The sequence below is a fragment of the Neopsephotus bourkii genome, unplaced genomic scaffold (assembly GCF_033783945.1).
Source record: "Neopsephotus bourkii isolate Nb327-2 ecotype Australia unplaced genomic scaffold, CSIRO-AGI_Nbou_v1 NB_398, whole genome shotgun sequence".
In the NCBI taxonomy this organism is placed as follows: domain Eukaryota; kingdom Metazoa; phylum Chordata; class Aves; order Psittaciformes; family Psittacidae; genus Neopsephotus; species Neopsephotus bourkii.
Genome location: NW_026900902.1, coordinates 538,223 through 565,853, shown reverse-complemented (window position 1 = coordinate 565,853; position 27,631 = coordinate 538,223). Strand labels below are relative to the sequence as shown.

At 39.2% G+C, this 27,631-nt stretch overlaps 1 protein-coding gene across 1 annotated transcript; it reads right to left on the bottom strand.

Moving 5' to 3' along the window:
• Positions 1–648: 648 nt before the first annotated feature.
• Positions 649–12,208, bottom strand: SLC10A2 (solute carrier family 10 member 2). Its single transcript, XM_061349259.1, has 6 exons — positions 11,615–12,208; positions 8,214–8,332; positions 6,977–7,065; positions 4,544–4,719; positions 3,811–3,968; positions 649–2,750 (listed from the first exon to the last, which is right to left on the bottom strand). Exons 1-6 carry the CDS (start codon positions 12,034–12,036, stop codon positions 2,617–2,619), a joined length of 1,098 nt encoding a protein of 365 aa, XP_061205243.1. The 5' UTR covers positions 12,037–12,208; the 3' UTR covers positions 649–2,616.
• Positions 12,209–27,631: the final 15,423 nt, after the last annotated feature.

The following is a 27,631-nucleotide window of genomic DNA, read 5'->3' as shown; positions in this document are numbered from 1 at the left end:
GTCCCAACACCGATCCCTGAGGGACACCACTTGTTACTGGTCTCCAGCCGGACATTGAGCCATTGACCACAACTCTTTGTGTGCAGCCATCCAGCCAGTTCTTTATCCACCGAGTGGTCCATCCATCAAATTGATGTCTCTCCAATTTAGAGACAAGGATGTTGTGTGGGACAGCGTTGAATGCTTTACACAAATCCAGGTAGATGACATGCACTGCTTTACTACTGTCCATCAGTTCTGTAGCCCCAAAAAGCAGAACAGTCCCTCACCTGGAGTTCTAAGTGCTCATATACATTAAAAAATGTGTACTAAATATGTCATCAGACATCCCATATGCCTTTTAGTCTTCATCAGGTTGCCCAGAGAGGTGGTAGGTACCCCATTGCTGGAAACATTCAAGGTCAGGTTGGAAGGGGCCCTGAGAAACCTGATGTAGTTAAAGATGTCGGTTGTAGCGGGTTGGACTAGGTGACCTTTAAAGGTCCATTCTGACTCAAACCATCCTACGATTCAATGATTGATTATTAAACATATTCATTTTACACATAATCTGAGGTATTTTTGTTACATCTTAAAGCCATAAGCTTTGTCTGCATGTTAGGTTTCAGTCTCAATTCTTTCCAACTTAAATTACTCCAGTGGGCAAAATTATAAATAGCTTCTGACTTTATTCAGTTCAGCGTTTATACAGTTGCTTTAAATACACACACACATAGTATGAGCAAGACAAACTATTATTCTTCAATACATTTTCAAAATGCGTTGAAAATATGCATGGAAGCATTGAAGTTTAGTATGGGGAAAGAGTAGCAGCTTGGTGTGTAAGAAAGTCATGACCCGAACTAAATTTTGATGCCTGTTTTCTTTGATGGATGCAGGATAAAGGCAATAACTTTTTTACTACAGATGTTAGAAACAGTGACTTATCTTTTTCTCTATGAGTGTGCTGTTGCGCGTTTATGATTCTTCCATGGCAGACTTCACTATATTTTCCTGTTTAATCTTCGTTCTATAAAACACAGCATGCCTCATTATGTGCTACCTCCTGCCAAGTGTTAAACTCCTCCTTGGAGGTTATAACCACTCTCAACTCCCCCCAGAAGTGAAGCAGCTTCAAGCCTCCCAGAACTCAGGAACATTTTGAGACCCTTTTCCCCACATATGGTAGATAGAAATAATTTATTCTTTGCTTAATACTGGGCACATTTCTGCAGCAGTGGAAAGCTACATGTAGGGAACTTAAATTCCACCATTTCAGTTGTGTTTGTAAAAAACCTGCCACATTAATTCACAATGCCTTGGAAGGTCCACCTGAATATGACAAAGAGGTGTATAGTTTCCATGTGTTGATAGTTGGCTAATTCTTGAATTTTTTGGTCATCCAACCTCTCACTCATTCATCTGAAGTTGTCTGGATGTTTTCTTTACATTAAAAGTACAGGACTAATGTTACTGAATGTATCCATAAAAAAATTATAGCCACAAAAAGTTTAGTGTTTGTACTGTTTTGTACTGTTTCTCCTAGAATTAGAACACATTTTCTCCACACATTTAAGACAGCTTTCCATATGTACTCTTGAATTTTCAAAGACAAATAATGTATGTGTACATCCAATTATTTCTGTCTGTGGTTCATATAGTTAAAATCTTAAAATTTTCAACTACACCACTGTCTACATGTTGCAGACACCTGGTAATTCAAATTTATTGAGTTTATGGAATAATAAAAATATATAACTAACTCTCTACAAACATTATTGTCTCATGTTAACACTGGTGAAACCCCTGGGCAAATCAGGGACAATTTTGTTCTGCTTTCAAATGCCTCCCTTTCAGTGCAGAAGTTAATAATTTCTTACACTTTCAAAATCTCAGCCTGCTTGTCTGTATGCAGCTGTCACACTAAAATTGCTCTAGGCTTATACCCTCAGCTTTGTCTCTCTGTTCATGTTTCCAGCACCTAGAAGACTGAAGATTCAAAGCTGTTACTTTCTATTACTTTAGGGGAGAAAAATAGTTCTAACGTACCTTGCACTTGTTAAAATCATAGCTTTAGTGCAAATTAATGCTTCAACCAATTAGTACAGTGTAATGACTTTAGTCTGCCCAGGCTGACCTACATGAAACTTTATTTCATTATTAGCTTGTTCCAATTTCATGGTTGATTCATGTCCAGTGAAAGTCCTCCAGCCTTATCAAATCTTCCACATCAAATCCTGTTGCTGCTTAAGGCACTTTTACAAGTGTTCTCTTTGTTGTGTGAGCTAACACTAGCAGACAGATTTGCAGGATCATGGCTGGAGTTGGTAATGCAAATATCTGCTTGTTTTTTTAGCAATAGCCCACCTTTATTCTGCCTTTCTTTAAATAAGCCACAAAAAAGCCATTAAATATCTTTTTTAGGGAATTTGGTTCAAAGCCAGATTCAACAATCGTGGCAGAAACCATGTTAAAAATCAAAGTAGAAACCTTTCATAAGTTAATAATTTTAAAATCTTACTGTACAATATCAACAGAACTTCTTTTTGTTAAATATTTCCAGAAAGCAGTGGCATGTGAAAAAATAGTTTTCAGTAAACCATATATCTTTTAGCTGGTGAGAACAGAGATAACTGTCTATTTGTCTTCATTTGGTACAAATCCTCCATTTACGTTAGCATGAGATGATGTTGATTTTGAAGCCTCTTTTTGCTCTGTTTTCTCGATATCTGTCTTTGTTTTGACCCGATGTCTTCTGTAAATACGGTAGCCTGGGGATTGGCATATATTTAGTATTAAATAAAGAAATTACAAAAATTGCCTGAAAAGACACTGTAGTAACGTGTACCCATACAACATTTTCTTTCCTTACATTGCTAAAGCAAACAGTTTCTTTAAAGCTATGTTTAACTATTTTATGTCAACTCCACTCATTGGTGGAAAAGTACTTTTAGAAAATAACAAGGAAAACATTTTAAATCCTGTGTTTGGTGTTTGACCACTTTGTGCTCCTGTTGTGTGCAGTGACTTTTTAAAACATTACCTGTCTTGCTCGGCAAGTCTTCGGGTTCTTGGCTGGGTCTGTGGGACTGACTTTTACTTCCATGTGAGTTCTGTTTGGCAGGATCCAGGACAAAGTTTTTCTGTCCCCACACCATTGCCTGACAGAGAGGTTGGAGTCGGGGCTGCACCTCGCAGGCTGCGTCACTGGGACGGTGCTCTGGTGTTGGGTAAGATGACTGGTTTGGGAGTGGGAGCTCAATAATCAACAGCTTGTTTCAGGTGTGAGCAACAGGGACAAGGTCCCAACCCTCTGTAGATTAGTGGCAGTGCATAAGTGCAACTTATGAGAGGTGTATGTGGGAGGAAAAAGGGACCTTTACCTCTAAGGGAAGATATTTTCTCACATTAGCTGTGAAACTAATGCCTGTTACCTCAACATCTGGTAGGAGGGGAGTTTGTGGGTATGGCCCTGCTGATCAGCTGAGCACCCAGGCACCCTGGAGCAGTGGAAGAAGATGCGTTTGGCCTTCCTTTGTTAAAGGTAGTAACGATTCTGTGCTCAGTGCAGTCTCATGTGCCCAGTTGTAGGTGGTGGAGATGCCCTCCCTTGTGCTGTAAAAAAGGGGTCTTCCAAATTTTGAACTGAGCCTTGTATATTCCTAGTTATATACTGGCAACAACACAGTGGTGGTGCTTAATAATCATTATGTACTTAATTATTTTCCATTTGATTATTTTTATCCCTTCTTGTTTTCTCCATATTCATGAAAAATGGGACTGATAATAATCATAATTACAACTCTGTCATAGAAAATAGATATACTTTACCTCCTAAAATTAGTAGCGCAAGCAGCAGCTGGAAAATGCTGTAGATGAGTGGGAAAGTAAACATCAGTTCAAGTTGTGCAGGAGTAAATGAGAGCTGTACTATAGTTGAACATAGCTGAGTGTTTTGCATGCCTGTTTCCAGAGACACTGTACGACATCTAAAGAGAATAAGACGAAGACAGTTGTGAAATAGCAGCCTTATGCTTTGTAATAATCTAGATAAGCAAGAAACATACAGTAATGGATAACTAAAAAACTATCTTTCAGCTCACATAGTCAACAAAATAGTCATATGGCCGTAACCACCAGAACATGACAATTTATGGCTGTTCAGCAATAGTAAGGGACCGTGATCCACTTTCAAGCCATGTGTGTGGCATTACCTCCCTTTCTTTTAATGATGTTCTAGACTGCAAGCTGCTGCATCTTCATCAGAAATTTTACTGCATTCCCAACTCACTTATAAGTCAGGTCTGTTTCACACATTTGTAGTGGAGGACATGGGCACACAAGGGGAAGATATGAACATCTGGAGTAAATAGTATAGTCAGAATCTGTGTATAAAAATGTGCACAAGTACAGTTTTATCTTAGAAACAGGTTTGGGGAATGAGTGACCCTGAGCATAGCTAATGTTTAGGGAAGATTCTCAGCATTTATTAATCATTAAATAAAACTTTTCTTTTTTCACAGTTGAAAAAGTCTAGAGGTATTTTTCATGGAGTATTTCATACCTGTTCCAAGACAGACCAGCTAAGCGGGCCAGAAAGAACCCCAGACAATAGCCAGCTGCTGGAAATATGGTTCCAATGATCCATAATTTGGGTGAGATAATCCAGGAGCCTTTATAGAGTATTCCCCCGACCACAGCAATGAGCACGATGAGGATTGCTCCCACAATGGAACCAACCTGTCAGGGAAAAGAGGAAGGACTGTGTAAGTAAGAGGCTCCAACAAAATTCAGTGGCATCAAACATGGTGTCAAACATGCCTGTGAGTGTCTCTGAGTGACTGAAACTTCTTATTAAACATAAACCCCTGACGTTTACAGCAACGTAATTCACAGCAGGTAGACAGATTAGATAGCTGCTGTTTTTCCCAGAGAGGAGATGTACGATGTACTTCAACGTGTTACTACGGATAAAGATCAAGGCACAGATATAATAGATATCTATAGCAAGTACCTGTAAAACTAGCTTCAAGCCTTGGCTGTAATTGTACTTAGAACTGGAGATTAAAATCAATTTCATCAGTGTGACGTGAGCAAGGAATGGTGCACACATTAGAAAAATTTCTCCAGAGTAGTTTGGAAGCTGGCAACCTCATAGCTGGTAGAATGCACTTTCCCCCCCCCCCCCCACTTCTTGGGCAGTTACACTCTAGGGCTTACTATAAAGTATGCTAACTATATCCTAGGCTGTTAGTAATAGCAAATTATTTTCGAGGTGGAGGGGTAAATATTTAACGTGGCTGAAAATTTGTTTTTGAAAACCATGGGTTTGTAGAGCATTTCTACATAGATGTAGTCAATGAGTTGATTTTATTTCCTGTGGCTGAATATGCTGAGATCTTTACCACTGATTGACAAAAAAAAGTGGCAACTAATCCTCTTCTCAATATCCAAGAGAAATGTCTGCCCTTATAGCATACGTTGCGAGGGATCTTACCGGCAGACTTCTGGGGCTAAGCTTAGGGTAATCCATTTCTCAGCTAAATATGTATTTCCATTAAATTGGCTTTATCAGTCTTTGGCTGAAGCCTCTTTAAGAGCACTGAGCAAACAAGTACTTTTGTTTGACTGAGCTATTAGGTACATGAACCTAGGAAGAAGAAAAGTGGTTTGGCCTGACAAGCTCTTTTTTTTTTTTTTTTTTTCACCTGGCACACTGTCCTTGTGCTCTTATCTCCGTTTCTCACTATACAGACCTTAATCTGACAGATACAGCTCAATTGCACTTGATGTTTCATTGTCCTGCATAAATCAAACTGTCAGTACTGTGGGTTGCTCACCCACTTGGTAAGAAAGAGGACAAAACAACGTTTTGCTGAAAGAGCAAGTAGAGTTTCTTTTCATGTGAGTTTAAGTCCATGGTTTTCCCTTAACTGATTAAACAGGAACAGTACAGTTTTGAAACCAGCACTCAATAGTATCCAAGTTTATAAGTACTGTGAGTGCATTTAAAAATAGAACAGAATAAACTAAGAGTTTGAGAAAATTGATATAAAAGGATCTTATTTGTGTTCTGTGTTTCCAGAGCTGACAGAAGAGACATGATAACAAAGCATAGGTAGAATAACAAGTTGCCAGAGTAGTTTTCTTCAAGAAAATTTAGAAAATATATGTCTTAAGTAAGAATGGTTAACAAATACCAAGGGTACTCAGAACATCTGACAGTCACTTTCAGCCTAAACCTACGATAAGAATGATTAATTTGCTGCTGACACTAAAATTAGCTGTAAACACTACACAGCTATTTTAATAAAAATATTTAATAAAAATAACAGTAAATAATTTACTTTATGTAATAATATAAATAGCATATGAAATATATTTCCATACTCTTATATTATTATATAATTACATATAATTTATTATTATTATTTTTGAGAACAATTGTTTTTTTTTAAATCATTTTTTGATGCATCTGAAACTATCTTGCAAAGATATTTGAATTTTCTGAACAGTTTTGTTAGATTTTTAGCAGTTGGAACATTTTCAAAATTTTTTTAAATAAAAATTTTGTTCACACTCAGAATTGCCCACATAAATCAATGAACTGTTTTAAAAGTAGAAAGTTGTAGGTTTCTTTAATCCAGACTGTTTTTATTTTTTTTTTACCTTGCAGAGTATAAACTGTTTCTAGTTGACCTGAATGATTTTCCTTCAATTTCAGTTTACATTATGAACTGAACTCAATTATTATCACAGTTGTAGCCAAAGATAAAAGTAGGCTCTTTGGATAATCATGGTTTCTAATAATGTATGCAACTCATGCATATTTGTGCAGGGAAAAGCAGCACATTTCTGAAGCATCTCATTTGTTTCTGCTGAAAACTTCCCAGCTCTTATGAAGTCAGACACTAATGTTATGAATAGCAACGTACTGCTGCTGATTCCATAATTTGTCCATAAATACTAATGCTTCAGCCTTATATATATATCTTACCTTAAGTATGATTTTTGCTTTTCTAGGCCATTTGTGGTTAACATATATTCCAAATGAAACAGGAACTACAAGAGCTACCAGTGAAATTCCTTTAAAAAAAGAAGAGAGAATTTAAGCCCAAGTATCATGCAGAAGTTCATGTCAGGAGGACTGACACCATGCAGCATGGCTGGGGGTGCAGAGCAAGCCTTCAAAGGATGTTTCTGGTATGTGCACTCCAGAGCATGCATCCATGCTCTACCCACACCTGCCTATTTGCTTTTCTATAGAGTCTGTTACCTTTGGAAGCCTTTTGAAGTAATTGCCATTCTGCTGAGCTACATGATCATTCACCTGCATCAGAAAGGCAGACAGAAATTTGAGTGTGCTAATCATCACTATCCTGTGATATGAGTAGCTATATTAAATGTTCATTTTGTCTGCAGGTGTTTTGCTACTGTACCATATCAACAAATGGTTTAAAGCTTCTTTTGTCTTGTTCTCCCCCGTCCAGTATTTATTTTGAAAGCAAGAGCAATGTATGTGATATTCTTTTCTCTCCCAGAACAATAGGAAATGAAATTGAAGAATATGAAAGTGATTCTGCTGGCTTTTAAGATTAACACAACATGGAACCACACTTGATAAGCACTAGGGCCACAGCTCTGCAAAGCACTGGAGCATGTATTTCCAAATTCTTTGACTATTTTTTCTTTGTAGCTGAATGAGATTTTCGACAGGATGTCAAATGACGCCACTTCTGGCGGTGTAGATTGCAGCTTTTCAGCAGTTTTAATCACTTGCTTAATTATCCACATGTGCTTAAGTACTTTGCCAGATTATGGCCTCAGCACTTTGCAGTATTGTGCTTTAAAGCTGTTACAAACACTTTCATCCAGGGGAAGTAGCTATTCATGTACAAATGATTCTAACCCAGTACCTTGCAGGTCTCCAAACCATTTGGAAAGAAAAACATGCACAATCTTGTGATAAATATCTGTACAACATTTATAACGACTTTGTACATGTATCTGTACATATACTTTGTACAAGTATATGTACAATGTTTAAAAAGACTTTATAAAGTCTTTGTTCTGCAGAGCTGTGGATGACGTGAAGTGATTGAGGTACCTAATTCCCATGGAAGCTATTAGAAACTAGGAGGTTAAATACTTTTCAAAATCTGGGGTAATTTCTTCATGACTCTGCATGATGATGGTATAAAGGAGAAGGGAAAGTGCTTCTTCATTGGACTCACCAATGCTGTTGTAGGGGAGTACAATTGCATTTGCATTAGTCCACATCTTGGTGTAAACAAAGAGGCAAAGTGGCATCATTCCCATTGCAAGTAGTGTGGAGCAGGTTGTCATGCTGATGCTGCAAAGAAATTGGGTAGATGGACAATTCATCTCATGCTAGTCTATAGTCTTCCTAATTTTCTTATTATGACTTCACAGCTTATGAAATGTTGGTCAGGAAATGCTGCTGACTACAGTCCATTTATCATGTATTTGAGGTTAGAAAAAGGCTAGCTGGAAGGAATGGCTTCTGCTGAAAACAGAGAGACATAAAATAGCAACATGTTCTCCAGCCACAGGACAATAGCTTTCAGTGTAAATGATGAAGTCAGACAGGCATCCATCAGGAAGGTCTGTTAGCCAGTCTGTCTGCATGCTGCCTGTCCAACTAGCTTCTGAGAGGGTGGCAAGCTGGACAGGGTCAGATTCACATTGAATGGAGTTTTCCATTATACCAGCATTTATGGAGTGTTAAAATTTCACTCAAAAGTCAACAACATAAAAAATAAAAGAAAATAAAAAATTACTGTCTAGGTTGTGTGTTGCAATAAAATTCCCTTTTCTGGCTTGTTTTGCTCTAGGCCAAAGCGTAGGTGATGAGAACTACCCAGTGAAGCTTAGCGTAAGTATTGCTGCTTCCTTTGTTTGTGCAAAAACTTTTCTGTTTTAAAATATAAAATCTTGAAGCCATCAGGCCTGAAACACCTTGTACTGACAGATGCATTCTGAGACAGGAATGAAGAAGGAGGAAAAGGGAAGATAGCTAAAATAAGGTGGAAATTCTCAGAGTCTGAGCAGAATAGATAAAATTATGTCTACAAATCACACTCCTCTGACATAAAAATAATGAGAGAGGGTTCTGGTTGAGGGACTTCAGAAACTTCCATTTGAGTCTCACTTCTGATTTCTCTTTTATGTTGCTGGTCCTCAGAAAAGGGTGTACTGACCCTGTCCACAAACTGGGCAGGTGCAGAGAAATCTAGAAAATTAATACAGAAACCACAGGAATATCGGCATTCCTTTTTGACCCTTTAACTCTCTGCTTCAGAGTCTTTGCATAGAACTTTGTAGGAGCCTCAGGCAAGAAAGTTTGTGCACACAGAAAAAAAAAAAAGAAACGTGGGCTACAATTAAGATAAAATAGATAAATGAGCTTATTTGTTCCTACCTCCAGATTTCCTACATTTTCATACTGTCCTTGTATATATATCCTGTTCCAGTCTGCACATTATCTGACCCTAGTCCCTGTTCTCACAGAAGCTCCTAGGGGCTTGGATAAAATGGCTAAAAGAGATTATTTTTCCTACCTCCACATTTCCTACATCTTCGTACTGTCCCTGTATCCTGCTCTAAAGTTTGCACATTCCCTAATCTCAGTCCCTGTTCTAACAGACAATCCCAGGGTTGCTGTGGAGAAGATGGTGTTTCAGAATCAGTTGTTTTTGTGAAATATCAAGAGATGTCAAAAACAGATGTCCCTATGGGAAGCTGGCACTGAGTTACTGAAAAAGGTATAAAAATTCATCCTTCATCTCCCTGTGATTATATGAGCAGTAGAAAACAAACTCCTGCTCTGACCTGTGGTCTGTTTGCTTTGGGAAGTTTTGAAGTAGGACTGTAGACAATTCTCATGGGTTGCTATGTATAAACATAAAATATTATCAGCTAAGACCAAAACCTTGTCTGCTCTGCCAGACGGGCTTTCTATCATAATGTGCTGGCTCCAGAAACCAGCCAAGCTACTTATATTGTTATTCTTCTATCAAGAACTGAAGACATTTACATTGCCATTTCTGCTGTAGGTCACATACTTTCTGGTCCCTGAGTTATTGCCTCTAAGGTACTGATCAAAAGCCTTTGATTTCTTAAGGTAAATGTCTTTACCTGAAGAACAACTTTTTATAGGTAGTTTCAATTTACTTCACCCTCTGGCGGCATCCTGGTGTATAACCCTACTCATATCTATTTTTATCATTGGTTCTCCGTTTTACCATTGGTTTCAGTAGTGTGACTTTGAACATACAGAGCTGTGAAAGTATAGTTTAGCTCAGTATGTTCTTCTGAGGAAAGACTAGGACAGGATTTCAGACTTGTGCTGGATATCTTTCCATCTGTGGTTTCTTAGACCTGTATTTATTGAAGTTAGGTGTCTTACACCTCCCTAATATCATAGGTCTTTTCTCCACAGTGAGGAAGTTGGTGATTAGCAGAGCTTACCTCATGCATAGTTCTAAATCTGGTATTACATTAACACCTACATATGACAGAAAAGCTCACTATTTTCAAAGGATGGAAAAAATGTCTTATTAAAGCTACAAATATTAACATTCTTAGTCTATTTGCCCTAGCTCCACATCTTTCTTACTTCTATTATTTTTTCCATTTCTAGTTCAGACTGGCATATGATAAATTGGAGGAATGCTACAATTTATGTTCCTCTGTGGGAAACAGAAATGATCCTGTTTTTTTTTTTTTTTTTTTACAGCAAAGTAATCAGGATATAAAAATCAAAAGATGGCTCATTTTTAAAGGCTGTTAGAGTTAATGAACCCCCCATGGAATTTGCATCATGAGTAGGGTTCACTTCTCCTGCGTGTTTGATGTCCTAGGCCATGCCAGGTGCCTTACATATCTGTTTCTGAGTTCAGAGCACCCTGTCATTGAGACCACAACACTTTGTCACAAAGGGTTTTTTTCATTGCCCCCATATGCAGGGCTGCCTCAGACAGTGCCTTCTAGCTTGTAAAACTTGTCTTCAGTTTGAGGACTTTGCAGAAAGTGCCAAGAGCAAATAGAATCACTGCAAGTGATTTTCATTTGTACTAGTTCCCAAAGAGATAAACTATGCCTGTCTATTTGTCTTTTCCCACAAAAGGAGGGAAAATGTCTGTCCACAGGTGGTCTTTCTCAAGAAGCATTACTTCAAGAACTATTGCATAGTTACTATTTAGTACAGAGGATTCAGATCTTAAAATCCTTTGTTACACATATTTCTTTCTTTTTTATGCCCCACATATTGGGAGAAACAAAAAAATCACAAAACTAGTTCTAACTTGGACAAAGATTTCATAACCCTTGGTATCTTAGTGGTCTTCATAAATGCTATTTTCTGCAGGACCTGAAGATTTACAATAAATGCATTTTCTAATGTACACAATTCTGTTGTGGTATTTTCCTCAGGAATTTTCACTGAACCAAGGATATTTACTATTCTGTATATATTTACTACTATTACAGTAACTAAACATCTTTACAAGTGGCCCTGTGCATGGGCCAGGAAACTAAGAAAAAAAAAGCAGAGAGTCTTTCTCAGTATAGAGTAAAAAGCCAGATGAACTACTTAGGGAATGGCTGGTCTTACCTGAGGTCCATGTCTCCATCCACCCAGTAGGCGATGACATTGGAGGCTGTGCCTCCTGGACAGCATCCCATGATCAGCACCACAACAGCTTGAATAGGAAGCACGTTAAAGGCCAGGGACAGCAAGAAGCCTGTGAGAGGCATAATCCCAAACTGGCAAAGGAAACCGACAAAAATACCCCAGGGTCTTTTTATGTGGCCCCAGAACTTCTTAAGTTCCACATTGCAACCCATGGAGAACATCACCAAAGCCAGCATGATCGTTAGAACAGTACTTAAAACTACACTCAAAGTTTCATTAAAATTATCTTCTGGTAACACACAAGATGTGCCATTGCAAATAGTAGCATTTGCTGGACAAGCCGTGGAGTTTTCTGCCAAAGGCCTGATGTTAAATTGCTGGGAAAGAAGATATGCCTGCATTTTGAAATACAGAACTGCTCAGTACATCCGAGGCAAACTTTCAATCCTGTGTAAATGGTTGTTTGTCAGTGACTGCTTTTAAATGATCCAGGAAGCAATAAAATGCAATAAATACTTGAACACTCTTACTATTCTTGCAGGGTTTGGCACAGTGCTGATTCATATAGTTATAAAAGTTGCACTTGCTTGGTACAATGACAATTAATCATTTATTTGTATGATAATGAGGAATCCCACATCAAGAGAATAACTGTGTTAATCTTTAAGGGTGCAAAAGAGGCTTGTGGTGTAGTTGAGCACATGCAATGAGAATCACAGGAGGAAGATAAAGTTTACACTTCATTCTTTGAATTTCTTGCATGCTTCCAGGAGAGCCACTCATGCATGCACTGTCACTGGCATTACAGGGGTCTGTGGGGTGAGAGATCAAGACACAGGAAAACACAAATATTGGTCCTGAGCTAGGATTTGAAGCTGCAACCCTTGCTAGGTGATGCAGCATTCACTGTGGCACACAGGCTTGTTTCAATGTGGTGGGATCCTCATTTGGTTGTATTTCTAGAAGTTACTACTGGTGCACAGTGATAACTTTACCACAGGATTGTGTGGATGTTTGTGTTACTTTTGGCTCCTAAATGTAACTGTTAGGTAATCTTTCGGATTCCTTCTCAGCTTCCATGTAATCCTGAAGATGGTGAATATCCCTGCCTGCAAAGTTTCCCATGAGGCAGTCTGCTAAAATGTTGCTTGCACATGGTTTTGACACATAGAGAACCTCTGGTGTCGTGGTATCTCCACCTCCCTCCAGCCTGGGCAGGGAGCGACTACCTGATGGCAGCTCTTCCCTGCTTGTGTCTTGCATTGCTTCTGACCATGTCCACCTCCACACTGATGAACTGTGGAAGAGAGGAGGGGGGATGGAAGGGTGGGGAGCTGCCCGAGTAAGAACATAGTCTGTGCTTATTCGGGCAGGGTGGAGATTTACAGTCATCCTGGCACTTCTTGCAGGTGCAGCTGGCGCACTTATGCTCTGCTCCAGCTTGGGCTGGAAACAGCAGGTGGCGAGAGGAGGAGCATGGGGTTACAAGGGTGGAGGAGGAAGGAGATGGTTTTCCTGTGCCAAGCATGGAGTGTGGGGAGCAGGGCAGTGGGGCTGGTGTGCTGCTGTGGTACCCAGCCAGAGCTGACAGCATCCCTGTTAGCATGGCAACACGTTCAGCATCCACACCAGGGGCTAGGGTGCAGGTCACCTTTTTTCTGCTGGTGTGGCACAGAGGTCAGGAGACAGGTTTCTTGTGCCTGGCTCTGGTGTGGCTTGTTCTTATCTGTCACACCCATGGCTCAAATGGGATGAGGGGCTGAGGCAGGGCAGCTTCCCTGGGACCTCTTTGGGCACTGGACATGCTGTGTGGTGTGGCTAACACCTCCTTTGTATATGGGACCAGAGGAATTCCACAGCATCGTCAGTGAATTTGTGTCCTGCTGAGTGTCCCCTCATTCATGTCCTTTGCTCATGTGTGCTTTTCTGTAGAAAAATATCATATATCAGTCACTGCTTAAATACCCTTACTGTGTTTTCTCCCTACTAGGTGAATGTAGTGCAAAGATTCATGCTTTGGATAGCAAAATAACTTTGTGCCACTGGTATTCTGTAAGCAAAAGAAGGTATGAGAGCAGCCAGATGGGTTCTTCAGGAAAGCAACAGCAGCAAGAGCAACAACAAAACACTAGAAAGCTGTGATAATTTTGACTATACGGCATACCAAATCTCAGTCTCTTCTCAAAAGCTTACCAAAGCCTTTGTTTTGTTTGTTTTTTGTTGGTTTTTAATTGGGGAAAAGTTTACCCCTCAGGCTTCCTCCACAACTGGAAATATTGCAAAGGGAAGAATTTTGATGCTTTATGTGTACACAAGGTTTGAGGCAGAATCAGCTTCCAGTGCATATCTTAGTCTAAAATCAAGTCCGAAACTTACAGTGCAAATGATGCCCCCCCCAACATCATTAGTTTTCAACACAGAAATATTTTTCACTAGGGTAACTTGCTAAACCATAATTATCTTCATCAAGCCAGGCTCCCCCTGAAAGCTGCAGCGTTTTCTGCCCAACCTCAGCGTTCAGAATGAAGGGAGTTGCTATTTTTTTTTAACTTTAAGCCATGAACTGTTGTGGGGGAGCTGACTGCATTAGAAAGGATTTCCCAGCATGCTCAGAGGGCACCTGTTTCCTTACAAAGGGGTCAGCTAAGTGGATGTATCTCCTAAGCCACTGTTGGGTGCCTGATGGGATAATGTCAGAGTAGCTTTATCCTCCCAGGCAGCTGGCAACTCCTACCCTGTGATTAGTGCCACATCTGTGTGACTGTGATATGTCTAATAGAACAACAAGCAAGGTAATAAGGAGTAGATGAAAGGCAGAGAAGGCTTACAGGATCTCGGTTTGGCAGAAAACTTATTCTTCTTATTATGCCTGCTTTCAAATAGAACGTTTTAGAAGCTTCTATTTTTTCAATCTAGATCTTTTAAAGGGCTAGTTAGGTTTTAAAAGCATGCCTGCATTAATGTTTTCTATAAAACCTGTGTCAGAGTACAGATTTGCACTTGAACTTGTTTCGTGTTGAAACTAAAGCTTTTGACTAGAGCAGGTTAAAATCTCCAACAAGCCTCAGGGCCATGGGTTACTTTCCCAGGCCTGTAAAGGTCTGTAAAAGAGGGTGAGTGGTTCGGGAGAGGATGTAAGGGATCTCCAACTCACAGAGGCTGTTTCTCAGGCAGGGGCTTGCTTTCACTTCCTCCCTCCTCCCTCCTCCTGCCAAGCACATCTGAGATGTGAAGGGGTGCTCGATGCTGTCCCTCAGAAATAGCAAGGGAATGTCCCTGCTTTTGGTCTCCAGCCTCTTTTGAGACATAGGAATGTCAAGGTCCCATTTTGGGGTTTGACTTCTGGAAATGGAGTGGAGGGGGAGACCTTCCTGATCAGGGTTTGGGCTTGACTGAGGGCAAACAGGACATCAGCTACTCACCTGCATCGCCTTATGGGTCAGCAGGTTGTGTAAGCATAGCCTGTACTTGCTGCTAGGTTTGCCTTCTCTTTTTCTCCTCTACTGTAAAAATTGATGTTTCCAAGTCATTAGCTCATCAGCTACATGTATAAAACCTAGATCACAAAAAATCCTTTCTGGAAACAGAACTGAGCTCTTCTGAATTCAACTGATTATTAGGCACACAATGCCACTATTTAACATAGATGTTAATATCTATTTCAAGAAATCTTCATGTGTTGTTAGGGAACTAAAACCATACCCAAGACATTGAAATATTTGCAGGCACGGTTAAAAATTTGGCATGTTGTAAGAGATACAATATTATTAAGTAGGCAGGCAGCTCTCTCAGGAGTGCTGGATTTCAAACATTCCTGTAGTCTGTTTTGTTTTTCAATCTGTGCTTCTGAGATTTAGTTCACATGCAGGCTAGTAGGAGAAAATAGATCAACAACCCTGTATTTGGCTGCTCTCTATAAGTTTTCCTGATATCCTCAGGGAAAGCAACGTTTCAAAGATGGCTGTCAGAGGTACTGAGCTGTACAGCTTCTGTTTTATTGCCTGTTTTCCACTCAGGTTATGGTGCTTAACTGGTAAGATGGACTACGTACTGCTCTGTGAACCTAAATGGCATCTTATGCCTATTCCCACTGCATGTGTTATTCAGTGTGATTTTAAGCATTTGTCACTGGCATTTGGAGAGGAAAATGGTGGTATTTTGGTGATGATTAACATGCCAGGTCTGATTCTGGACACTGTCTGTCAGCCTAGCTCGAAAATGAAAACAATCAATACTTAAATAGAGAAACACCAGCCTAACTGTATTTTTGCACCCCACATTACCAAATCACTGTATACTGAATTGTCTTCTTCAATTTTTGTGGTGATGAGGCTGCCGTCTTATGCCAGTGAGTTTAGTGTCACTTGAGCAAACAAATCCAGGCAAATGAAACCTGTAAGGATCTGTGCCGACAATTAGATAATTGATTTATCCATTAACTCAAGCAGTTATAAAACATGAATAGCAGTAATGCATACAGAGCCTTATGCTGGGAGAGACAATTTAACAGTTTGTCTTTTATGGCTGTCTGGTGCTTATTTCTGTGATGCTTCTCTTAATGAGACTTATGAATCTTCCCTGTCTGCTTAATTCAGACTCTGAGATGCTTCTTAGTGTATTTATGTCTTAGAAAAATCTTTTCTTTCACATAATTAATTTCCTAAAGCCAATTACCTGCTTCTTACCACCATCATTAAAAGAGCAGTTATACCTAGCTTTGGTGACCTCGTTTATAACTTTAAACTTTAGTATAAGTATAGGGGGAAGATTGTTTTGCTTGCGTGTTTGGAAAAAGTGATACTACATAATTGGAAGTTTGAAGAGGTCATTAAGAAAAGAAAATCATGCAGTAGCAGGAGAGAAACATTAAAACACATCTAGCTCAGGATAGCTTCCTAAAGAATGCTGATAAGTCAGCTATAAAGCTGACTTACTGAATCTTTACATTTACATTTTTACATTTCACTGTCTGGAGCATACATCTACATTTTGCCTGTCAGACTCTTAAGCTGAGTCTCAAATGAAACATTGAGGACATGGGTGCTCCCTTGTTTGGCTGTTGTTGAGCTCAGCTGGGAAAAGAACCTGATGTGTGACGAACTTGGATTGCAGGCAAATTTAGCTTGCTGCTGTACTAGCTTACACCCATGGCTGAACTCCTGTACACACTAAATAGTTGGTTTGAGGGGTATGATTCTGCTGTGATTCATCAGAACTTGTCTGACAAATACAGTGTGTGCAATGACAAATGCACAGTGCATTTATATTTTCTGATATGTTTCAGCCTTGCCTATCTAACTCATGACAGAAAGTCTAATCTTTCAGTGTACCCATCTTCAGTAACCAAACACAAGCATTTTCAATAGACAGGACATCTCATCCCAGTAGTGCATAGTTACTATGCAACTGCAGGTAAGAACATGCAAAAGCCTTAGGCTTTAAAGAACTTCAATTTTTTTTTTATATGTGTATGAAGAGAAATCTGCTTCCGTGCTGTTCAGTGAGGACTGTCTGCTGTGAGACAAATAATGAAAGTCTTCCAAAAGAGTAAGCCAGACTTTTGACTGCCAAACTGTAAGGGTGACCTCTGACATTGATCAAAAGCTGAAAAGCAGATAATTTCATAATAAATCAAAGAAATGTGTCATACCTATAGAAGTGTATACCTACCACCTATAAAAATCTACATTTTTTTGAATAATTCCACTGTGTTGGAGTCTCTTAAAAAAAGTGTGTTTTTCATGTTCCTTGCTCAGCAAGGATTGGCTTAAGACTTGGAGGGATCATAAGCTAAGCAAATATTTCACTGCCTTTACCTGTCCTTTCAAAGTTGTGGTTTTAATTAATAATAATGCTTAATTTCAGATAAGTGGCCAAAAGAATAGATGATGGGTGTTTAATTTCTAGATCAAAGGTCTGATTGATTTTAAAGTATGCAAAGTTAAAGAAAAATTAAGCATTATAGAAGTTTTTATTCTGTTGAGACCAAAATTGACTCTTACTAATTTTCATTAGAAGGGAAAATGACTTATACTGTTTCTTATTTGCTATTGTGTTGGTTTATGACATTTATCTTCTGGCAAGTAGCAGGAAAGTGGTGGTTTTGCCTGCAGTTCCAGTGCTCATTTCTACCACTGTCCAAGCCTGGAACCTGTCTGCACCATCTAGAATTTTTATGTTGGTAATTGATAAATTAATTTTATAATTGAAATTTATAATTAATTGACTTAAATAATAATAATAAAATATTTTAATTGTCCTATCTGTTATTGTGAGAGGTAAAGGTAGAGCAGAGAAGTCACAGAATTAAAGTAAAATAAAACTAATAGTAACTGAATAATGCCCATGCATTTGTTCACTTGTCAGTAGATGGGACACAGATTATCAAGGAACTAAGCCCAACAGAAACAAATCAGCAGTTCAAAGCATGTGGTGCTGAGGACTTTAAAATTTCCCTACATGTAATTTGGCTATTTTATTTCAGAATAGGTTTAGTCTGGTCCATGGTCTATGTGCCTCTAACATGTGTGCCTTGAAATGGTCTGAAGGATCAGTCATAGGTCTGTGTCCGTTATGTCCCTATTAAATATTGGAGTACATCTGCAGATGTGCAGTGTGCTTTTAGCTTAGTTATAACCTGTCAAAGGAAACCAGTTTGCACACACCAAAACTGCCCTGTAAATCATAAATGGGAGCAGTTGGGGATTTACTTAAACACTGCTGTAGCGCTCCAGGCCAAAACTTCAAAGGAAGTGCAGCCTTAAGGTATCCACATCACCTGCACTGGGTTGGCTGATGTGCCATGTGCTATGGGAGTTTTGTGTCCTGCAGGAGTGGTTGCCAGGAAGAATATCCTAGGGCATCAAAATTACCATTAGACACCTATGTTTAGATAGCTGAATCACAGGCTGGGTAGTTGTACTGAAGAAGGTGAATTGTGCCCTGACGTGCCTGAGGCTCCCTGCTGAGAATAAAGTAAACCTCAAGTGAGCAGCTCTGAAGCAGAGGGCTAAACTGGGGATGTTGAGAACCAGGTTTTATAGAGCACATCCTTTAGTGAACACAGGTACATGAAATTTGGAGAAGATATACTACTAAGTTCCTGCTTTTAGTTTGCCCAGGGAGTGGAGTAGGTGCAGAAAGCTAGGATAGCTTCAGGTAAGCACTGAGCAGTACTGCTGGGAATGGGAATAAGAAGTGGAGAGGAAATACAAAAGTATAGCTGTGGGGGGTTGTTTTGTTGTGTTTTGTTTGGTTGGTTTTTTTTCTGTTTGTTTCCATTTTCTTATTCCTAATGAGATGTTTTGCTTTGAATTAAAGCTTTATGAATGAAAGCGTTCTGATTCACTAAGGCTATGTTCATTATCAAAATTGGGCTGGTCTCTGTGAATATGGGATAGGTACTTCTTATTTTTTTATTCTTTTCTGATTTGCAGCAGAGATTTGCATTCAGGCCCTCCACATAGCATGTAGTAGGTGCTGGTCTCAGACTGTCTTCAGAGGAGCAGCTGCCTGTACAAGTGGGCAGACCTGACACCCATATATGTCTTCTCTTATATTGGTACCCTAATTGCCAGTGTAAATAAAAACCGTGGACCTGAGGTAAAAGGTGCTAAAATTTAGCTAACAATTCTAGAGCTTTTTGATTGTATCTGATGAGGTATGAGGAAGGGGAGTCAGTGGCAGCTTTTACAAGCTTAAGATCCCACTTGTGCCAGATGCTATGCAGGGCCATAGTACAGCACTTCCAGTCACTTGTGTCTTTTCTTCTAATATTTCTCAACTTAGTTCAACATATGGAAAATGCCAACAGTACAGGCACAGAAATGAAGATAAATCAAAATGCAAAAGGGCATCCATTATATATACAAGTGACTTATAACAAGACATTTGTTCTGAAAAGTCAGTCTAAAACCATTACCCTCTTCTCAGGGAAAAAAATTATCTGCATGTTCACCTTCTTATCTTAATTTTAATTTGTTTAGAACAACCATCTCCATTACAATGGGTAATATGGGCTGGGACTGCATAAGGTTTCTAGACCTTTAAAACGTTTGGATCTTGATAAGACCAATTCCAGTGCCTTGCTTGGTGGTTTGTTTTAGAATACCTTGTATTACCAGGAGACACTGTTTCAGAGTTCTTTAAGGTTTGACTTAATAGCTACAAGGTAAGATATGATCATAAAACCCTCAAGAACGCTATGTACATGCAAACTTATCTGGTAGCTGCTGGTGTCTCAGCACTTGGGAAATTTGATCCAGCTACCTGGATACTGGAAATTTACTTAGGAAAGCACTTTTGGAAATTCAGACAGGTGGCTCTTTGGTTGTGGGAGTTGAAAGTGTGGAGGATGTGGTGCCCTTGATCTGGTGTACCATAATGTTGATGCAGTTGATGATAGGACTGGTACAGTCATTGTGTGATGTGGGTGTGATTCTTGATTGATACTTGGAGCTATACAAATGAAATATATGACAGCAATGAAGTTTCATTATTTAACAGAACCTGAATGCTTTGAGCCTTTGGTTTGTTATTTGTGCTCCTATTAGGGTGCACAATGCTGAAGGTGCAAAAACTTTACACCATGGCACTTGTAGGCTTTGGGGCTTAGGAGGATCCATGCTTAGATGCTTGGTGTCTTCATGCAACATTCATCAAAATGGATGGTCCCACAAAAACAGTACAGTGGGGTGAGAGTTGTGTGCAGCAATCAGTCATAAATCCTGGGGGACAGGTCTATAACCTGCACTCATGCCCCCTCTCCACTGCTTTCTAAAATGCAACTAGAACAAGACCCCGACCTCAGCTCCCTTTTCCCACAAGCACTGTTTGCTCATGACCCCTCTCTGTCCTAGGGAATATTGGATTATACTGCTTCATCCCTGCATCTGGGCTGAGGGATCACTGGCCTGCAGCATCCTGCCGGCTGTGCCCAGAGCACTTTGCAGATGGCTCACACGGGATCTGGCTGATGTAAGCTCAGGTCCCTCCTAGCAATTTTAATTCTTCTCTCCCTTTAGCTCACGTGAGTTCTTTAACCAGTGGGCCTTGGATAGAAAAGACAGCAGTGATGCTAGACATGCTTTCTGCATGTTAGCACACCTTGCCTGTGCCTTATGCCTGTTGGTAATGCCTGGGGAGATGGGGAACAGTCAGGCGTAAATGACAGCTCAGTAAAAGCCTGAGGATCTCACCTGGAGTCAGGCTCCTGCAGTGGCAGCCTGTTAGTACTTGCAGCTCTTCTTGAAACGTGCATGCTTGCTAGTGCAGATAACTGTTTCGAAAAGCTTATCAAAATCATTTCCATCAGCTCTGTTTTGAAATTGTTTCCATGAAATTATAAACTGTGTCATCACTCTTGGTTCTGACACAGCTGAATGTCCTTCTATTTGGAGTGTAATGAATCAAAAAGGTTGATTCATTCCATCCTTACAAGAAAAGGGATTTCTATATGAATATGTGAACATAAACGTATATAACCCACTACATATATACATTTATATATAAATTGCATGCAACATGGTTAACGATTAAATATAGGCTGGAGGTGTTTTTTCTCTTGGAAAGAATACGTGTGCTTTCTGAGAATTTCCATGTGACTGAAGTGACTCTTCTAAAAACTTTCCTGGCCTCCTTCAGTAAATGACAATATGCTTAAGAAATTATGTTAGGCTTTTATTCTGCTGCTGAAATAAGTATAGGAAGTATTAGGTTTCTGTATATTAAGATCTTCTGTAGATATTTCAGTAACATGTATTATCTGATCATGAGGATTTTGTGGTCAGTCAAAAACTTGATGACTTCCTGTCAAGTGGCATTAATTAGGAAAAAAACCCAACAACCCATGTTGTTCTGAATACACTTATCAGAAATGGGGACAAGTAGTTTCCAAACCATGTTTTTATGCTCTTAATGATTCTTCTGTGGTTCAGTGCAGTTTATCTACCCCTTTACCCTCTATGCCTCAGTTTGCACATCTAAATATATGCTCATTTACAAACACAGTATTGCAGTTCAGAAAGTTTGAAACATCTTTGAATGCTTTTGAAAACTTTAGGTACTAACTGTAGGAACTTGCTTTCTTTGTCTTCTGATTCCTGGACACTTAGATTATACTTTAGTGCAGTTTTTGAGCTCCTCTTCATGAAGTCTGGGAAGGATCTTTAAGCGAGAAGTAGGATGCTCATGTATGCAAAAAAAGCCATCACTGTAGGATTTCAATGAAATTTTTAAGTTGGTGTCAAAACCCAGTTATCTGTTCACAGTATTGTCTGTAAAAATCTTTCAAATTATTTTTAAATAAAAGTGCACTGGCACAAAATGTTAATGTAGATGTGGCTTTTGCAACAGTCAGGAATATAAAATTGATGAGTGGGACTCATTATGAGAAAATAGGACAGCACAACACTAACCAATGTATTAACATTTAAAAAATGTATTAACCCTCTTTTAAAGCAGTTCATGTAACTTAAGTCAAATTACAAAGTTATGGTCCAAAAATTTTTGATTTAGATATCTAAGTGTGTGGGTTTAACTTTCACTTCTTTTGTTTTTTTTTTTTAATGATATGACCTGGAGGTATCTTGCAGTGAAAATAAAAATATTGGAAAAGGAAGACTTAAGAGTACAACGTAGATCCTTGGAGACTGAAGTAATACCATTAGTGGACAAGCTGAAAAAAAATGCAGCTCCGATTTAGACACGCAACATGGTGAAGTCCATTTACATTATGAAATATTTGTCAGAACTACATATTTTTTTAAATAGGAAAAGAAAAACCCAAAGCCCCACTGTAAATTAAAGCAAAAAGTCTGACTTTTTTAGGTCACCCAAGAATATGTTTTGAAAAGAAAAAAAAATGAATAACTCAGATTTAGTACCAGCATCTGAACTAACTCCTCTTACTTTTTCCTCTTGCAGAAAAGTTGCTATTTCTGGAGATACAGAAACTAGAGAGGAGATGCCCTGTCCTGGTCCCTCAACCAGGCACGGGTGACACATTTTGAAGGTATTGCAGGCTGCAGTGATGCTGGGAAACAGACTGCACTCTGAGTGGGACAGTAAAGAGCAGATCACCAAAGCACTGCACAGGCTTCACAGCTCAAAGCTTTTCTTTAGCGTAGGCTGAATTTCTGCATGTACTTTTTGTTAGCTACACATTGACCTTACATACCGAGTACGTGGGAGAGGTAGACCTTTTATCTCTAACACCTGCCTTATCTTATGTATTTTGGTACCTAACTCCTCCTTCTCTGATCACTAGCAAGAATGAAGAAAACCCCTTATTTGCTTTGTAGATTCCTAGAACCAAGCTTTTCAAAGCAGACTTTAAGTAGGAGGTAGATAAATTCATGTTTATACATACAGTAAAAATAGTACCATGGGAAACAAGACTTGTAAGATGGAATTCTCAGTGTTAAAATGTAAATGAAACTAGGCTTTAAGTACACCTGTGCTTGCCAAAACTTGTGTATCTTGATAATGTAAACAACATGAGCTAAGAACTTCAGGGGAAAAATGTTTCTGTGTGAATGGTATAGATTATGTTCAGTTAAACCTAGGTAAAAGAGAGACCATGATATGCCAAATAACAGACTTGTAGCACAGACTTGTTATCAATAGCATTATGTGGAAATTGGATATTGAATATTTATTCAACTGAAAGGCAAAATACTTTCTAAAAAGTAAGCTTTCTTTCTACAGGTCATCAGTGGTTCTCAGGCAATATTAATTTTCTCCTGATTCTGTGACTGAGTGAATTAATCTGAAGGTCTCCTTTTGTTTTCAGAGCTGCTTGTACTTGTGTTATCAGCACTGAACATACCTGAGCAAATGGGGCTTGGTGAGATGCTTGATAGGCAGAACTTTTCAGGAATCCAATGGTCCTACTGTTGCCCTCTGCATTTGCCCTTGGTGGAACAATAGTGACAGACAGACAGTGATTAATGCCTCATCCCCCAAGCCCCTCCTCCTTCTGAAGTCTCCTGTTGTCTCTGGCCCAGGTTATTTTTGCAGAATGGAGAGAGAAGTGATGAAACGGGAAGAGATGACTTCATATCTGAATGAGACATTTTCCCTTTCTGATACCTGGGAACAAAAACCTCTCTAAGTATCTGCAGCTCCATATGTGGTTAACTGGATTTCCAAGAACCACTTCAGGAATGGGAAGCTCTCTGACCTAGAGGTTGTTGTCATGTCCTCTACAGGCTCTCCAGGTCATTGCTGGATACTGCATAAGGAGCAGAATTTAAGCCTTTGGTTTTGCCAGTTTGATGAGAAAGATGGCAAGTCATCTTGTACTTTTCTTTCTTTAAACTTTTTTTGCATGACAGGAGGACCTCTGACATTGGCAACAATGTGCTGTAAGTGCAATGGGTAAGCTTCAGGTAGGGCTGAGGCATAGGAGTGAAAACATGTTGAAATTAAACTACTTGGCGGAAGGTGATGTGGAAGGGTTTTCTGGAGGCACATGGAAGCTTTCCTTCTTAGGCTTAAGGGGGGGCATACACAGTAAGCAAGAGAAATAAATTGTTAATGACAAGGATTTTCATTTAAAAATGCTTTTAACTCTATCTAAATATGAGTAACAGCAGAATCAGACTTTTTTTTAATCAAAAATCTGATAAGTTAGCTATTCTGTTTTGAGACTGCCTTTTCTCATCTCAGACATGAGCATGAACAGCCGGTTCATACAGCGTTCATCAGTTCTTCAGCAGATAAATTGAAATGGGTATGTGTCTTCATGCTGTCATTATTCAGCAATATGTCACCATGGAGAGCTGTTTTTTACCTCAGGTGAAAGAATGGAGTATACTTAAAAGCCATCTATTAGCCTGTCATCATCCATAACTTCTGATGCTTATCGCTTACTCACAAGCTTTTTCAGCCCATGAAGCACATGTGCTTTTCTGATTTCTGCAGTTACATTAGTTCTTTTAACAAAGTTCAGACCTGTGGCTCTATTGCTCTTTCAAACTTGTTGACACATTTTCAGAACTGCACTGACCTCTGGCCTTCAACCTAGCCTGACTAGCATGCAGGAAATTAAAGAAATAAACTTTAAATTCCTCAGGAAGTTACATCAAGCAAATGGAAGATAACTGCAGAGAGCTGTTAATGAGCCAGCTCAAACCATGGGTATGCTCAGACATTCCTTGTGAGAGAAACTACTTAGACCAAAGCTGTCTAAGGAGGCATGGTGGGCGGAAATATTCACAAACTAGGGAAAGAAAAGAAAATGCATTTGTTAATATACTGGCACAACATATTAACAAATATGTAGTCAATCTTGGGAAACTCAGCCTTAATTTCCTAAATTGTAGGTAAGAATACATGAACAGCATCCCTATAGGTAATTATCCATTACCTATTTCACAACTGGACAATGTAGGACTTAATTATTCTAAGGTAGGGCAAACTCAGTTCTTTGACTTTTTAATAGATACTTATTATTATTATTTGCTCCTGTAATCACTGCAAATTAAACAAATATCAAGACTAAATGAAGTTTGAATTAAGCTCTACGACATGCCTGCAACACTCCATCAAACCTAAAGAGGCCGGTGATTACCAGCAATAGTTTGACATTCTGTTTTCCGACTGAACAACGTTGAACAGCAAGAAATGGTGAAAATGCAATCTGTGATCAAATAGTGTGGTGATGAGAGACACTGTTCAGTCCCAAAACCTGTATCAAAGACTGTGCCAGAAGGCTTACACTCTGTAGGGCATGGGCCTGGACTCTGTGTTCATTCAGATGAGCACTTTCAGCAGGAACAAATTCCAGGTTTTAGTTTAGTAGCATGAAGTCCATTGGTAAGAACTGTTGGGGAAACATCCATGCGTGTAACTTACAGAGTGTTGCTGTCTTCAAGGTAGTTCACATGTAATTAAAATAATATTTTGTTACATCTATGAGGTGGTTCTCCATCTTCTGCTACTGGGATAATTAGCTCAGAAGCTTGGAACACCTGAACATAGCATGTGCACAACTTGAGGTAAAAAAGGTGTGACTGACAGTAAAATTATCCCACCAGTTTTGTTTATGATAAAATTTAGAAAGTTATCAGCAGTACGAATGAAGACATAGAGCAGAATGACTACATAACCACTTAGGCTGGAAAAGATAAACACTTGACCAGCCTCCTTTCACACTCTAGTGTCACAAAAAGGTAATGTTGTCTCTGACTTTATAGCAGCTTTTCTGAATCTCTTTGAAGCAGTTTGTGGGCTCTGAGAATGGCAGGTAGAAAACTACCGCTCTGTAGCAAAGCACTTTACCTCCTGGGAGAAATAAATTCACATTATTGCAACCTTAGATGATGAAGTTCATCTCCCCTGGTTTTCAGGTGTGGCAGAGTGCAAAAAAGCTTTTGAGCTTTTGCAAGTGCCCTCTCCACTGAGATGCAGTAAGCTGTATAAATCCTTTCCTGCTTGTGAGGACAGAGAGAGGTGCATTCAGATCTTCAATCATTTTGATGGTTTTACTGAAAACTAATAGAAAATGTGGAGGAAGTAGCAAATGTGTATATATATATAGGTGTTCATATGTGTTAGTCTCTCTTCCTATACATTGAGTGTATATTTTACATTATTTTTTATAATACAGTTTTTAAATTCTGAAATTAATCTACAGCATGCGTTTGTCCACCTGTGAGTCAGAGGCTCCTTGTCATCACAGGCCTTGTTGATATAGAATCATAGAATAGTTAAGGTTGGAAAGGACCTTAACATCATCTAATTCCAACACCCCAGCTATGGGCAGGGACACCTTACACTAAACCATATCACCCAAAACTCTGTGTAACCTGGCCCTGAGCACTGCCAGGGATCGAGCATTCACAGCTTCCTTGGACAACCCATTCCAGTGCCTCACCACCCTCACAGTAAAGAACTTCTTCCTTATAGCTAACCAAAACTTCTCCTGTTTAAGTTTTAACCCATTACCCCTTGTCCTATCACTATGAAGATGCATGTAGCCATGAGAAATATGGAAACAGACCATGGTAATTGAAGATAAGTCCTTTATGAAGAAGTGGAATTTGTAGAGGTAGCAAATGCAACAGGAAGCTTGATTGGGGTCTTTTTCATTTTGAGAACTTGTCACCCCAGACAGTACAAAGATGTTGAGCTACTGGTGTCACTAAGCTGTGGAGGAGCAGAAGAAAGAACAGACTAAGGAGAATTTATCTTGAGACTGTTATAGCATCTTGCCTACCCATATAGCTGAGCCAGTACCTCTGCTGGCTATTGTTTTCTGCCCCAATGGGTGTTCACTCTTCTTTTTCACTTTGTGAAGTTAATGTTAGTTATAAAATGAAGTTAGTTAGTTAAGCATCTAACAGTTACTTTTTAATCCATGTGAAGTATTGTTTTCTGTCTAGTTTCTGATCTAGGTACTTTCCCCTTCCATCTGCTACATCAAGTAGGCTCTACATATTCACCAAGGACTTCTAAGCTATTAAAGTCAAAATTTTAGCTCAGGAAAGGCAGAAATAAGTAAAAGTGTAAAAGTGAACGAAATTGAACAGCATTGCTCATGCTTTTCGGTTATAAAAGACTCTTTTACCTAGAAATTATAATTTAATAGAAAAATAATGAGATCAACCTTTGGATTTGCTCATCCCACTGTCCCACATAGATACTCCCTGTGGAGGTGTTCAGCAGCGGAGGAAAATGACACCTCCCACCAGCGGGAACAAGAATCCCCTCGTTGCCTGGATTATACACCTTCACAGAAACTCATTAAAGTGTTTGTGGCACTTCCAATACAAAATCAGCATTTTATTATGAAGGGTAAAGTTCTAAAATAAAAGATGGCATCATTAACTTCCAGTCTTCTCCTGCATTTTATTATCCTTCTCTACAAATCCTGTCCATTTTTCTTAGCTTCAGGTGAAGCCTGAAGTGTTATAGGAACATGGGTTATTCTATGGGCACTGAGATGAAATTGGGATTCCTGGAGAATGTGTTCAAAATTAAGTTATGGCAATA